This window comes from Megalobrama amblycephala, linkage group LG17, assembly GCF_018812025.1.
Source record: "Megalobrama amblycephala isolate DHTTF-2021 linkage group LG17, ASM1881202v1, whole genome shotgun sequence".
In the NCBI taxonomy this organism is placed as follows: domain Eukaryota; kingdom Metazoa; phylum Chordata; class Actinopteri; order Cypriniformes; family Xenocyprididae; genus Megalobrama; species Megalobrama amblycephala.
In genome coordinates, this window is record NC_063060.1 from 8,689,592 (window position 1) to 8,706,075 (window position 16,484).

General features: G+C 34.7%; 1 protein-coding gene across 2 annotated transcripts; it reads right to left on the minus strand.

Annotated features, from left to right (window-relative positions):
• Positions 1–236: 236 nt before the first annotated feature.
• acsm3 (acyl-CoA synthetase medium chain family member 3) lies at positions 237–14,616 on the minus strand. 2 transcript variants are annotated; one of them, XR_007180758.1, is made up of 14 exons: positions 14,138–14,616; positions 13,266–13,476; positions 11,759–11,966; positions 11,455–11,598; positions 9,598–9,754; positions 7,987–8,066; positions 7,571–7,694; positions 7,300–7,380; positions 3,905–4,006; positions 3,681–3,808; positions 3,488–3,587; positions 3,159–3,278; positions 2,890–3,049; positions 237–1,313 (listed from the first exon to the last, which is right to left on the minus strand). XR_007180758.1 is itself a non-coding variant. In XM_048162764.1 (13 exons), the coding sequence occupies exons 1-13, from the start codon at positions 14,363–14,365 to the stop codon at positions 2,957–2,959; spliced, it is 1,776 nt and encodes a 591-aa protein (XP_048018721.1). In that variant the 5' UTR covers positions 14,366–14,616; the 3' UTR covers positions 2,632–2,956. The 2 variants fall into 2 exon arrangements, 1 of the variants encoding a protein (XP_048018721.1); XM_048162764.1 differs by lacking the exon at positions 237–1,313 and having other exon boundaries at positions 2,632–3,049.
• Between the last annotated feature and the right edge of the window lie 1,868 nt (positions 14,617–16,484).

A 16,484-nucleotide genomic window follows, 5' to 3' on the forward strand; every position in this document is an offset into this window, starting at 1 on the left:
TATGCCTTTTACAAAGAAAGACTGGATTCAAAATACAACAAATCTCATAAATTACACTTGAAATGTTAAAATTGTAATTATTGATTACCTGTGAGAACATTTTTTATATATATATATATATATATATATATATATATATATATATATATATATATATATATATATATATATATATATATATATAGCAAAAAATATATTTACAAGGAAGATGTAAACAAAATCTTAAGAGGTCAAAGTAATCTTTCATATTAAATTATTTATTATTGTGTCTCGGTAGTGACAAACTTGGGGAGAGGAAAAATATTCCAAAACTTTCTGAAAATACAATATGAGAATTAACTGTACAGTTACTAGAAATGTGTACCTTGGATATTATACAATTTGCATACATACAAAATTTGTGGAAAAAAACGTCTTTTTTCAAGACATTCCAACTCTGACTTTGAACCAATTCTGTAGAATGACCTCTATAACTTACAATTCTAAAATATAAATATATCAATAAATGTTAATAACATACTGAATAGGACATTCTTTTCTATTCAAATCTCAAACCTGGAACCCACTCTATACCATTAAACCCATATTACCATTTGGTACTATTCATGGTACAGCCACAGTACTTGTTGTTTTGTAAGGACAGGTAAGCAGCTCACAGGTTTTGACAGCCAGTTTGCAGTCTGAGCAATTCAGAACAGTTGCTGCGAACCAAATCCGACAGATTCAATTCACTCTGAGATGCACAAACAACTGCTGTTTTCAGACTGACATCCTTCAGACTGTCAAAACAAACATCCAAAGTCTGATTTAATGACATAGGCCAGGAAGCAGTTGAATGTGTTGATGTCTGGCACATTTTGGCTTGATATATTTCAGTAATAAAGAGTATGGCTCTGTTTTTCCACCCGATAAACATAAGCCCCATTAACAGGTCAATTCCGCAAGCACCTGTCTCTCATTACTGTATTATAGTGAGTGTGCTGCGCCACTACATTTCTGCCTCTATGGTCCTTGAATAACCAGTGTGGGCAATTTACAGCTTGGTTTTAGCAGTTTGAAAAATTTACCCTTTCATTTTTCATACATTGTGGGCGTTAGCAGTGACGCCATCTCCATTAGTGGTCAAAACTAATTTTACCAACAGATTTGTCATCTGAAAAGTCACTGCATTCCTCTCTGTAGGGTAAAATTTCCACAAATTCAGAAATCTTCATAACCTTAAAATCCTCTCATCATTCAGCAAAGATCAGATTTGTGTCTGCCATCTGTCATCAGTCACATGACATCATGCTCTTGAGGAATAAAGGCGCACTCTGTTTGGAGGAGATAATAAACATGGTTTATCTAACATAAAGTCACCCAAAAACTCTTATTAATTAATTCAAAAGGGGCTTTTAATGTTATTAAGGCTTAATATTTGAAATTAAAATTAAAATTGATTCACATTTAGATTTTGCATATGCAGAATATAATCTACAATTTAAGATTAAAAGAATTATAAAAAGCAAAGCTTATAAACGTATAACTTAAAGGGTTAGTTCACTTAAAAATGAAAATTCTGTCATTATTTACTCACCCTCATGTTGTTCCAAACCTGTAAGACTTTCGTTCATCTTCAGAACACAAATGGAGATGTTTTTGATGAAATCTGAGAGATTTCTGTCCCTCCATAGACAGCTATGCAACTGACACTTTGATGCTCCAAAAAGTTTGTAAAGAGATCGTAAAACTAATCCATATGAACTGAGCGGTTTAGTCCAAATTTTCTGAAAAAAAACTTGATCGCTTTATATGATGAACAGATTGAATTTAGGCTTTTATTCAGATATAAACATTCGTCACCTCACACATCAGCTGTGTAAACAGAAGCCCAAGCATGTTCCCTTGATGTGCGAGAACTAATGAGGTTCATTCTCGTGTGTAACGCCGTTTTGTTCTCGCGCGTCAAGCAGGTTCAGTTGAGCTTCCGTTTATGTTCTCTGATCAATGTTTATATCTGAACAAAAACCTAAATTAAATCTGTTCATCATATAAAGTGATCGTGTCTCTTCAAAATATTTGGACTAAACCACTCAATTAACCCTTCGCCGGGAGTTTGATTGACAAGCGATCTAACCAATCATAACGCCAGTTGAAAACAGTCAGTTAGAAGATTAACCTTGGTGGACTTGAACTGAAAAATGGTATACTGACATCTTTCCACGTTTGAAACAACATTCCTTCTCATGTTCATTCATGTTTATTTGATGCTATAAATTAACTAGTAGGAAGAGATGATCGGTTCATGAGCTGCTTGAGCTGAGGCGCTACAGCAATCTGTCAAGACACATTAAAGAGCCACAAAACGGTTTTTATTGTTCGAATTTCTTAAAAAAAAAAATTACAGTTTGAAAGCCGAGACTTTGTTTTAATATCATAAGTAACCTGCTCTGTCTTGTCTGTCGACGTGTTGTCAGTGTCCAAAGCAACAGTAACTAAGGGGGGCGGGTCTTTGCGAAGGGTCAATTCATATGAATTACTTTCACGATTACTTTGTGAACTTTTTGAAGCGTCAAAGTGTCACTTGCATAGCTGTCTATGGACGTACAGAAAACTCAGATTTCATCAAAAATATCTTAATTTGTGTTCTGAAGATAAACAAAAGTCTTACGGGTGTGGAACGACATGAGGGTGAGTAATTAATAACAGAATTTTCATTTTGGTGTGAACTAACCCTTTAAACATGATTAAACGAGGTAGAATCATTAAAACGTATTCAAATGTATATGGAATAATAATGGAAATGAGTTCTGCAACTTCATTGTAGTGAAATGCTGCCACCTGCAGGCGAGCTGAGGGACTACAAGTTTGTAGATCAATTTATCAGTCTGCTTTAAAGTGAAAAGACACCTGTGAATGTTGCATATAAAGATGTGGAATGTGATTTCAACAGAAACTCGTTTTCTTGTTTCCAGTTTCAGCTTGTTTTCTGTCCCCATTCCTTCTTTCTTAACTCCACACGCCTTATTTTACCGCTTACTGTCTTGGGCAGATGATCCACAAACTCAATCTGACAAAAAAAGAATTTATATATTTTAAAGTTGGAAAAAATATTCCTTTAAAATTGACTGAATTGAAAGGATTAAATGAGTAAACACTGAACTCTATTTGTAAGTTACCTTGCGTGGATATTTATAAGGAGCCGTGACAGTCTTCACATGTGTTTGCAGTTCCTGGATCAGTTCCTTATGGTCTCTAAATTTAAAATCTGCTGTCAGCACTACAAAAGCCTTCACCACCTGAAACATGAAGCAGCACAATTTAAAAACAAATTAAATGTAAATATTGTGTGTAATAATTATGGTTACACTTTTACATAAAATAAATACAAGATCTCTTGAGCTACCTACTTATTAGACACCATTTTAAGGCATAGAGCTGCTTTCTAAGTTAGGTAATTTTGCCCAATTCTAAGGTCACACTGCAATCCCAGAATGCATTGCACTACCTCTCCTCGAACCGGATCAGGGCTGCTGACCACAGCAGATTCTGCTACAGCTGGATGCTCTATCAAAGCATTTTCCACCTCAAATGGACCAATGCGGTACCTAAAACACACACACACACACACACACACAATAGGAGAAGTCAGATTAAAAAAAATCTGACATTATCATCATGCTCAAAGCAGAATTCCGTACCCTGCGGACAGGATGACATCATCAGCTCTGCCAATGAACCACAGGTATCCTTCTTCGTCCATCATTCCCCTGTCTCCTGTCAGGTAGAAATCACCATGGAAACATTCTGCTGTGCGCTCCGGCTCCCCCTACAGGATGAATTTAGATCAATATGTTCAATTATTCCAGCTTAACAGCTTTATTATTAGTACAGAGCCTAATAATGTGAGAAAAGGTAAATGTACCGTATACTCTGTAAAAAGAGAGAAGGGTTTGTCTGGTTTCACTCTGATGCCGAGGTTTCCCTCTTGTCCTTGTGGCACAACAGAACCGTCTTCATCTACCACCTTAAACCAAAATAGTTCAGAATAAAACCCTCAGAATTTCAATCCAATCAGTGAAAAGCACCTATTAAAAACACCTATTATGTTTTTCTGTAATTTTTAAACTTTGTCTTTTCATTCATTATCTGTCTTAGATCATATTTCTGAGCAAATATTACAGTTATTATTAAAGGGAACCTATTATACCTTTTTAAAGTCTTGATTTTGGTTTTGGGGTCTACAAGAATAGGTGTTCATGTTTAGTTTTTCAAAAAACTTTTTTCTTCTCCACATATTGGACATTGCTGCAGCACCTCTCTTCCTAGTCCTTCAGTAATGCTCTGTTTAGTCCAGATGGTCTCTAATAAGCCACTCCTTCCTAAAAACAATGTTGTCTGATTGGTTGGCTGGACCAGTGTGTTGTGATTGGTCAACTGCTTCTAGAGTGTTTTGGAAATGTCACACCCTTGCTATAACTGCGAGTTTCAACACATTATTAATGCAACTCAACCAGGCCTCGTCCAATTTTTTTCATATGCCCTGGGAGGGAATTAATTAAATGAGGAATATGCTGACGTGCAGTGTTGGGGAAAGTTACTTTTAAAAGTAATGCATTACAATATTGCGTTACTTCCTAAAAAAGTAACTAATTGCGTTACTTCGTTACTTTTTATGAAAAGTAATGCGTTACATTACTTTTGCGTTACTTTTTCTCACCGGGGCTGGGCTTGCTTGTTTGTTTTTTAATAACAACAAAAAAGTTATATTTTTGGCAAAAAGGCATTTTTACACCAAAAGTGAAATCAATAAGCCTCAGGCTGAAGGAAATGCATATTTACACCTGTACAGTAGAGGGCGCAGCTCAAACAAACCTTTCAGCTGTGCTGCCATTCTGGATTAAAGAAAAATATAATAGAGAAGAAAGAAGTTCTAGTTCTTATTTCTAAATCTAATCTAAAGTATTTTTTGATTATTAGTATGGCTGAATTAGGTATATTGAAGGTCAGCAGCAAAGACATTGGTTAATAATTGAGATTAAATACAAAGTATATTTGTGTAATTTAATATAGTTTATTATTACAGGTTTGCTGAGATTGCATTTCACTGTTTTTATTCATTTTGAGGAATACTGAATGTTTTCGTGCAAGTGAAATGAGTAAATGCATGTTCACATTTAGTCTAAAACTATAATAATCATCATGCTTACACAGCGCACACAACACACTCTGCACTTTATTTCTCTCAATATGGGGACAGGAGATCTGTCAGTCAATAAATGTGAAAAGTAACTTGCGTTACTTATTTGAAAAAGTAACTCAGATATTTTGTTGTAAATTGAAAAAGTAATGCATTACTTTACTAGTTACTTGAAAAAGTAATCTGATTACGTAACTCAAGTTACTTGTAATGCGTTACCCCCAACACTGCTGACGTGAATGTTCCCAGAAGAAATCTCAAGACTACAATCAAGGCATTTCAGAGAATTCTCTAACAGTGCTTACCAATATAAAAAAATAACTCCCTTTGGAGTGACTTTGTAACTTTGCAGACCCTTTTCATGCTCAAAACAGCAACATTACACACTAAAGAAAGTAAAAAAAAAAAAAAAAAAAAAGTAAAAGTAAAAGAACAAAAAACATAATAGTCCACTTTATAGCCGACATGAAATGGAAGTGGCGATAGTCTTTTCTTCCTTATTTTGATGTATATTGGAGTGAAACAGCTTCTCAAACAAGAAAAAATGTAGGGCGGGACTTAATTTTTTCCACGAGGAATTGATTGGATGGTTGGATCATTGTGGTTTGCTATTGCTGTGATGTCATGTGAGTGACAGGTTGTCCCGCCCTCTCACCAGTAAACACATCATCAGAGAATACACTGTGTGCAGAATTATTTGGCAAGTTGATTTTCTGATCATATTTTTTTCCAAGCACATTTTACCAATTCCAATCCACATCAATCTTAATAACTACTATTAATATTGTTTTTAATCATTTGTAAGTGATATATATTTGTTCATGAAGGCTGGAAATGAAAAATGCCTTATATTCAGGTGTGCAGAATTATTAGGCAGGTTTTCTTTTGCAGGCAAAATGAGCCAAAAAAGAGATTTAACTCAGACTGAAAAGTCAAAAATTATTAAATACTCATGAGAAAGATGCAATACTAATGCAATACTAGAAATTGCAAAGTTAAAGCATGACCAAGGGACAGCAAAATGCTCACTGGGTCAGCGGGGTCATTCAAAAACATGTGGAAAAGTAAGTTTTGGAAGATCATTTTTAGTTCATGTCTGCAAGACGGACATTTCAGGATAAGAGATGGACTAAAAATGTACTCCCACACCTTACTGCCAGATTCTGGAAGATAAATTCTTCAAACAGTGGTACAAGAGGATGTGGTGCTGGTCCTTCAGGAGTCACTCTCAAGCTGTCTGTTTATAAGGTCTATAAAAACCCAGTCTTCATGTATTTTATATCACTTCAGTTTGTGATTCTTATTAAGAGCGGGTCATTTTTTAGGATTCTTTAGCTAACCTAAGTCTCTGAGATCCTGACACCTTGCACTTCTGGAGACTCCAGGTAGGTTGCAGTTCTGGAAAATGGTGGCGCTGGAGACTAAAGGGTTCCTGATGGTTTCACACTTAATTCTTCACCTTAATTCTTTTGCAGTTAACGTGTCTTTTCTTTTCCACCTGTTTTTGTATGACCCCGCTGACCCAGTGAGCATTTTGCTGTCCCTTGATCATGCTTTAACTTTGCAATTTCTAGTATTGCATTAGTATTGCATCTTTCTCATGAGTATTTAATAATTTTTGACTTTTCAGTCTGAGTTAAATGTCTTTTTTGGCTCATTTTGCCTGTAAAAGAAAACCTGCCTAATAATTCTGCACACCTGAATATAAGGCATTTTTCATTTCCAGCCTTCATGAACAAATATATATCACTTACAAATGATTAAAAACAATATTAATAGTAGTTATTAAGATTGATGTGGATTGGAATTGGTAAAATGTGCTTGGAAAAAAAAATATGATCAGAAAATCAACTTGCCTAATAATTCTGCACACAGTGTAGAAGAGATGTCGCTGCAAGCGGAATGGGAAGTTATTTCGATTAAAGATTAAGAGGGCACATGAACTTAAAATGATGTGCACGTATAAATCATTTATAATAAATACTGAAATATACCATTAAAAAAACAAAAAAAACAAAACAAGAATTTTGATTTCACAGTATATTTAATATTAAGCCAGTAAGTATAACACTAAACTACTATTACACCCTGTTTAAACCCTGGACAGGCTGTTACTGCACCTGAACATCATATCCTGGTGATGCCTTCCCAAAAGATCCTGGTTTGATCTTCATGCCTTTGAATGTGCCTGCTATTAAAACCTGGGTGGAATGAAAAAAGAGGAATGAATTGCAGACAAGGCAAAGCTTAAACTTATTCTCCTTTTGTTCATCATGAAGGATTTTGTTCATGAATCTATGAATATATAATATTAATGAAAACAGATGCTACTTTAGAACCCATTTTCAGTCCTGTCTATATTGATTCTTCACAAACTGATCCAAGATTTACAGTCTCAGTCTGTCCGTATCCTTCATAGATGTCCAGTCCAGTGAGCTCTTTCCATTTCCACATCACCTCTGGGTTAATGGGCTCTCCTGCACACAGACAGTGCTCAAGGGCCTGGAACTTATACCTGTCAGAAACCACAGGAAAAAGATGAGGATTACACCTGGACCAAACAAATTCATCTGGATTCTGCTGTGATCGTTACATCTCCAGTCCAGTCCAGGTTAAGCTTCTCAGTCATTTAATAGCCAATTCAGTTAAAAATGTTGCAACTTACATGCCACTAAAAAGTAAATATACAAACCGATAATCATAAAATCAACAAATGAAGCATATAAATATCTTAGAGCTAAAAATTAGAGCTAAAAGAGAATCCATTTGAAATCAAATACATCACAGCACGCAGTTACAGTCAGTACCTGGATATGTCATCCTGTACGAGCATTCGATAGGCTGTTGGTGCCGTGCAGAATGTGGTGATGGGATAGCTGCTCAAAGTCTGTCAGGAGAAAAACATGAGTGTTACCAGAAGGCTTCTGTTCTGTTGAATGAATTCTAGTTAAAAAAAAAAAAAAAAAGTCAACGAATCCTATTAAACATTCACTACCATTCAAAGGTTTGGGTTCAGTAAGAAGTTGTTTTTTTAAGAAATACTTTTATTCAGCAAGGATGCATTAAATTGATCAAAAGTCACAATAAAGAGATTTATTGTACTACAAAAGACTTCAAATAAATGCTGTTCTTTTGAACTTTCTATTAAAGGTGCCATAGAATTGAATTGATTTACCTCGGCATAGTTGAATAATAAGAGTTCAGTACATGGAAATGACATACAGTGAGTCTCAAACTCCATTGCTTCCTCCTCCTTATGTAAATCTCATTTGTTTAAAAGACCTCAGAAGAACAGGCGAATCTCAACATAACACCGACTGTTACGTAACAGTCAGGATCATTAATATGTACACCCCCAATATTTGCATATGCCAGCCCATGTTCAAGACATTAGACAAGGCAGTATTAACGTCTGGATCTGCGTCAGACTAGGTAAGCAAGCAAGGAAAATAGCGAAAAATGGCAGATGGAGCAATAATAACTGACATGATCCATATCATGATATTTTTAGTGATATTTGTAAATTGTGAGTAAATTGCAGTCTGTATAATTCATAAACAACTTCACTCTTTATAAATCTCTCCAACAGTGTGTAATGTTAGCTTTAGCCACGGAGCACTATCAAACTCATTCAGAATCAAATGTAAACATCCAAATAAATACTATGATCTGATGCATGCATGCAGTATGCGTGACGAACACTTTGTAAAGATCCATTTTGAGGGTTATATTAGCTGTGTGAACTGCGTTTATGCAATGTATTATAGAGTCGCGAGCTTGGGGGCGGGGAGCGTGAGGATTTAAAGGGGAAGCAGCCTAAATTTGCACATTTATAATGATGCCCCAAAATAGGCAGTTAAAAAAATTAATTAAAAAAAAATCTATGGGGTATTTTGAGCTGAAACTTCACAGACACATTCAGGGGACACCTTAGTTTTATATTATATCTTGTGAAAAAGCATTCTAGGGCACCTTTAATCAAAAAATGCTGAAAAAATGGAATCTCAGTTTCCACACAAATATTAAGTAGCACAACCGTTTTCAATATTGATGATAATAATAATAAATGTTTCTTGAGCATCAAATCAGCATATTAGAATGATTTCTGAAGGATCATGTGACACTGAAGACTGGAGTAACGATGCTGAAAATTCAGCTCTGCCAACCCGGGAATAAATGACATTTTAAAATAATATATATACAAAAATTAATTTTAAATTGTAACAATATTTCACATTACTGTATTTTTGATCAAATAAATGCAGCCTTACTATTGATTTGCAATATCTCTTTAAAGTAAGATTAAGTGTTGTGATTTTTTTAAATAAAACATTTTCATACAACTTTGAATAGGTTCTTGTTCCTTAATATTCACGCAGAACATTCGTGTCAAGAATGGACCTGTGATCTTCCTGTACCTTGAGAACTGTACTTGTATCAAAGCGCGGCATATGGTGAACAAACACACATGCTCCCTGGATCCATGGAGCAAACACGCTGCTCCACGCAGACTTGGCCCAACCCGTATCCGATGTGTTCCAAAAAACATCCTGCTCAGTCAGATCCAGCCAGTACCTTAAGAATTAACACAATTTATAGACATTTTATGTTATACACTACATTTCAAAAGTTTAGGGTTGGTAAGATTTTTTAAAAATAATTTTGAAAAAAAAAGTCTCTTATTCTCATCAAGGCTGCATTTATTTGATCAAAAATACAGTAAAAACAGTAATATTGTGAAATATTATTACTAATAAAAATAATTGTTTTCTATTTGTATATATTTTTAAAATGTAATTTATTCCTGTTTTGGCAACGCTGAATTTATTACTCCAGTTTTCAGTAATCCTTTCAAATGATCCTTCAGAAATCATTCTAATATACTGATTTGATGCTCAATTAACAACTATTAATAGTATAAATGTTGAAAACAGTTGTGCAGCTTAATATTTTTGTGGAAACAGTGATACATTTTTTTCAAAATTCTTTAGTGAACAGGAAGTTCAAAATAACAGCATTTATTTGAAACAGAAACCTTTTGTAACATTATAAATTTTTTGCAAAATAAAAGTATTTTCTTTCAAGACAAATAAATCTTACTGACCCCAAACTTTTGAACAATACCACCTATACTTTATACTGTGTATTATATATATATATATATATATATATATATATATATATATATATATATATATATATATATATATATATATATATATATATATATATATATATATATATATATATATATATATATATACACACACACAGTACAGTCCAAAAGTTTGGAACCACTAAGATTTTTAATGTTTTTAAAAGAAGTTTCGTCTGCTCACCAAGGCTACATTTATTTAATTAAAAATACAGTAAAAAACAGTAATATTGTGAAATATTATTACAATTTAAAATAACTGTTTTCTATTTGAATATATTTCACAAAGTAATTTATTCCTGTGATGGCAAAGCTGAATTTTCAGCATCATTACTCCAGTCTTCAGTGTCACATGATCCTTCAGAAATCATTCTAATATGCTGATCTGCTGCTCAAGAAACATTTAATGTGTGCAATTGTACAAAATATTTGTGTACAATATTTTTTTCAGGATTATTTGATGAATAGAAAATTCAAAAGAACAGTGTTTATCTAAAATCTAATCTTTTGTAACATTATAAATGTCTTTACTGCCACTTTTGATTGATTTAATGCATCCTTGCTGAATAAAAGTATTCATTTCTTTAATTTCTTTTCAAAAAAATAAAAATAAAAATTCTTACTGACCCCAAACTTTTGAACGGTAGTGTATAATGCTACAGAAGCTTTGTATTTCAGATAAATGCTGTTCTTTTGAACTTTCTATTCATCAAGGAATCCTGAAAAAAAAAGTACACAACTGTTTTCAACATTGAAAATAATCATAAATGTTTATTGAGCAGCAAATCAGCATATTAGAATGATTTCTGAAGGATCATGTGACACTGAAGACTGGAGTAACGATGCTGAAAATTCAGCTTTGCATCACAGGAATAAAATTACTTTGTCAGATATATTTAAATAGTACACAGTTATTTTAAATTGTAATCATATTTCACAATATTACTGTTTTTTACTGTATTTTTAATTAAATAAATGGAGCCTTGGTGAGCAGACGAAACTTCTTTTAAAAACATTAAAAATTTTAGTGGTTCCAAACTTTTGGACTGTACTGTATATATATATATATATATATATATATATATATATATATATATATATATAGAATGATGTCACAAACCTGCCATTCACCGTGAGTCCCAGACCGTAACTACAGTGGCTATGTTGGGTCATTTTTGGGGAGCCAGTTGTTCCACTAGTGAAGAAGATAGTCATGGCCTCCTCACTCCTGGTGTCCACGCAAACATGATCATCTGACACTCTTCTACAACACAAACACAACATCTGATCTTAATTTTCTCACTAATTTGTATTATTTATTTATTTATTTTTATTTTTTTACACATATTTAAGGTGTGCACTCATTTTTTCACAAAATTAAAGTTCCCCTGTACATGCATGTCTCTCCCTTGTTCTTCACTGACCCCATGAGTTCTGTCAGGTTGCCCCAGCCGTGCATGGCCCTGTGGGACAGCAGAAGCTTAGCGGAGATGGAAGGGCATTCTGAGGCTACTGTGTCCAACAGTGGTGCCAAAGTTTCATCTGTGATTACACACTTGGCCCCAGACGACTGCAGCCGGTGGCGGATATCTCGAGCCGTGAGCTGAGAGGTGCCGGGGATCAGAACCGTACCTGTGTGAGGAAACGGGGTAACAATGAAAAAGGAAAAGCACTCACAAATAGAGAATTCCCAGGGTTAAGTTGTGCACTGCATACTGTAGGTATGCAAATTGGGACACTTTTTGCCATTGAGATGGCTAGGAAAATGTTTTCCAGTTATCCTGATTTAAACCTATATTACAATATTGTGATTCCTAAATTTAAACTCAGCATTCAAAAAACTTTTAGTTTTTAATGTTTTGTTTTTTAATTTATTTAGGCAAAATAGTGTGGAATTATAACTATAATATCTGCCATAATAACTTTCAGCTTATCCTTTAATGAAAGTTTAACATTGTAAAATGACACACTTCAACTTTAAAGGGTTAGTTCACCCAAAAATGAAAATTCTATCATTTATTACTTACCCTCATGCCATTCCACACCTGTAAGACCTTTGTTAATCTTCAGAACACAAATTAAGATATTTTAGTTGAAATCCGATGGCTCCGTGAGGCCTTCATAGGGAGCAATGACATTTCCTCTTTCAAGATCCATAAAAGTACTAAAAACATATTTAAATCGGTTCATGTGAGTACAGTGGTTCAATATTAATATTAAAGCGACGAGAATATTTTTGGTGCGCCAAAAAAAACAAAATAACGACTTATTTAATGATGGCCGATTTCAAAACAGGAATCATCGGAGCATAAATGAATCAGTGTATTGAATCTGCTGTTCAGAGCGCCAAAGTCACGTGATTTCAGCCGTTTGGCGGTTTAACACGTGATCTGAATCATGATTCAATACACTGATTCATTTATGCTCCGAAGCTTCCTGAAGCAGTGTTTTGAAATCGGCCATCATTAAATAAGTCGTTATTTTGTTTTTTTTGGCGCACCAAAAATATTCTCGTCGCTTTATAATATTAATATTGAACCACTGTACTCACATGAACCGATTTAAATATGTTTTTAGTACTTTTATGGATCTTGAGAGAGGAAATGTCATTGCTGGCTATGTAGCCTCACGGAGTCATCGGATTTCGACAAAAATATCTTAATTTGTGTTCCGAAGATTAACGAAGGTCTTACGGGTGTGGAATGGCATGAGGGTGAGTAATAAATTACATTATTTTCATTTTTGGGTGAACTAACCCTTTAAGCTGGTCCAAACTAGCATATTTCCCCAGCAGCGTTAAGCAATAAAACTAGATTAAAGTTTAACCCCAAGAGTGAACCAATTAGAAACAGAACAAGGGTGAAAGAACAATAGAAATCTCTCTCAGCAAATGCGCAACAAATCTATTTCAGCAGGACTGTAAGACTCTACCTGTTCTGAGACATGCTACATTAACCAGCCACCACTCAGGGACTCGGGGTAAAAGAAGGAACACACGGTCCCCTCTTCCCAAACTGCACACCTGATGCAGAACATTTGCAAGTTTTCTTGAGTGGAAGCCCAACTCCTCAAAACTCCATTTGACCTCTTCTCCGCTGTCATTCACCCACCACAGAGCTGGAAGAGACGACCTCTGTCCATTCTGTAATACACAGCAACAATACATCAAGCAATTTCACAAGTGTTCCTAATTTTAATACATTAGATTTGGATATTACTTTACAATACTTTTTAATAAGTCACCACATTATATAATACTAAACTATCAACAGACATTGTACATTCAATGTTTCTGTTGCACTAGTGTCACCAAACAAAATAGCAAAATGATAATTCATACCATACCTATTATTTGTTCCTGCCTAATGGCTCCTTTTGTATTCAATAAATAAACAAATACATAAATGTGGAACAATATGAGGTTTAGTAAATGACAGAATTTTTGGGGTGAAAAAAAAAAACAAAACCGCAAGCATCAATAATTATTAGTAATGGACCTGATGATTTTCGTCATGTTTTGTGGTAATTGGTTTGATTTTTTTTTTTTTTTTTAGTAAATTAGTAATTACACACAAGCAAATTCAAAAAGTACTGCATAACGGAATTACAAAATAATGACAAACGGGTTTCCAAACACTCCCGCATATTCCCACTGTTTTCCCTCCCACATTTACAACATCTACTGATCTGCTAAGTTATACGTTTTTCGAATCATTACAAAATATTATCTAGCTTTAAGTAAAAATAGGCGACAAACATATTACCAACATTAGAAGCAAAACTTAATACATTTCTTAAATTACCTTTTCTTTTGTTTCCCACTGCTCGAGCACATCTTTGGCGAAATTAAACTGCTGAGGAACTTGTACGTTGTAAGCCTGTCTCATGCTCTCATAATCGCAGAAGTTTTTTGGTGCAGATGTTTTGAATCTGCACATTTGCAGCCAATAACCTCGCTCATGTACTTCATTTTTGTTGGCGTATTTCAAACAGCGTTTAAACAGGGTTTGGCGAAACAGATATAAATTCATTATTAACCTGGCTGGGACACGACGCTGTAAAACTAACGCTTTGAGGTCGTTTCTCCAACTCGACAGTCACACAGCTGAAACTTTCACACGGACCATTTTCTAATTTTCGTTCCCTTTAAAAGTTCTCGTTCTTTGCAGTAAACTTCTAAAAATGAAACCGCTCCCTATAAATCCTACAGAAGAAAAAATGAAGCACTGCAGAACCTACAGATTCAATAAAAACAGTCCAGATATAGTTTAGCTTCGTGAACAGAAACTAAATCTCTGGGTGTTTTCAAACTGGTGGGCGTTTATATATCATGCAATGAAAATTATCCCCTTCATCCGACCCCACCCCTAAACCCTACCCACACTCTGACGTAGGCAAATCAGGTAACGCCCTCAAAAACGCCCCTCTGTTTATGGCTTCGCCCATCAATCATTAATGTCCTGCAGAGACCCGTACTTGAATCTCTTCGGATTAACATGACCGCCTACAAAACTAAAGTCCCACTTGTAACACCTTAAAACAACGATTAACCACATGTAAATGTGACAGTACATGCTAATTTATGGATTTTAGGTAATTACATAACTTCAAAATATATGAAAACTGCTATTTTAAAAGCAATCTTATTTATAAAAAATAAATAAATAAATAATAATAATAAAAAAAATTAAAGCTGCAAGCAACATTTACCGGGGTTCAAGAATTTAAGCATATAAAAAGTTATTATATTTTATTCAGCAAGCATGTAAACACTTAGATCATAGATGGAAAAGACCATTTACAGCCAATACAGGCAATTCAGTAAGGAAAAACATGTTTTTAAAGTTTTTTTTTTGACAGTTATGGCGCCATCTATTGCCCGATCTCCATTTTTTTCCCTCAAAGTGTGCCCATACATATGTGTGCCAATTTTGGTGAAAATATCTAATTTCGTTTTGAAGTTAAAGGTGCTAAAGAGGATGTTTTGTTTTATACATTTTTGCAATATTACTTGAAACTGTCTTTACTAACTGATAAAAGACTATTTATTAGGTGCACTGAAAGGAATAAATTAATATACATCATCTGTGCACGAGGTAGGGCCTTAAAAACATCAGCCAATCGATTACGCGATCATCGCATAAACGATTGGCCCTCTGGCTTGTCAATCACTGCCGTGACATTTCTTGTGAGAGACGTGCACGGATTGGCCCTCTGGCTTGTCAATCACTGCCATGACGTTCCTTGTGAGAGACGAGCGCGGCTGCGCGCTCCAGTAACTTTCCACACTCCACAGGCGCCGCATGCAATGTTTTTGTCCGGAGACAGGAGTAACAACTGCAGATTATGAGTTACCTGCGGTGAGTCCGACATAATGAATCCACTAACACGACACAGAGAATGCCGGTGGTAAACACTCGTGTTCCAATACTCGTGCACGAATTTTGGGAGGCGTTCCCTCGAAAGGAAGGGGGGTTGTTCTTACGCATGTGCTCATTTCAAAAACTCAGTAACAGTCTTTGGTTTCTCAGTCGACGAAAAGATCCTCTTTAGCACCTTTAAAGACACATATATGAGAGCATAAAAAAAATGACCCATGAAAGACTTTTTTGCCACTTCCTATTAAAATGTAGAGATTTGGGCTTTAACATTTAGTAAACTAACTTAGGTTCTGTGTTTCCTATGGTGGTTTTGTCACTATCGGACTAACAATTTCGAAGATATTCGCAAAAGTTTAAGCGCTAAATCACAACGTAACACAAACCATAAGGCGAAACCTACCACGTTTGGTCTCGTTGGATTCGGCAAGGATTCTGGAGTCTAAAGACGTGACTCCCATGAAAATAAGTCAACCACATCCAAAGTTTATTTTATATATAAAATTCATCTAAAACCATTAAAAACATGTTTAAGGTTTTCATAATTATAGCACCACCTATGGTCCGATCTACACAAATTGGCGTGCTTCTTTAGAGTCATATGCTACATGCGCTCATCTAATTTCGTGAAGTTCTGAGTTTTTAAAAAAATTTTTTTTAGGTTTTATAGGCTTTTGGGTATATTTAGCCACACCCATTTTCTAAATGACCCAGTTATAGCGACTCAAAGGGTAAAAGTCAACTTTTTTTGATAATTATTGATCTAGAGAGT

Coding starts and splice junctions, on each gene's coding strand:
- acsm3 (XM_048162764.1), bottom strand. CDS start 14,365: ATGAATTTATATCTGTTTCGCCAAACCCTGTTTAAACGCTGTTTGAAA. Junction 7,381..7,570: donor GATACGGACAGACTGAGACT/GTAAATCTTGGA, acceptor CATTCCACCCAG/GTTTTAATAGCAGGCACATT. Junction 3,588..3,680: donor GATGTCATCCTGTCCGCAGG/GTACGGAATTCT, acceptor TGTGTGTTTTAG/GTACCGCATTGGTCCATTTG.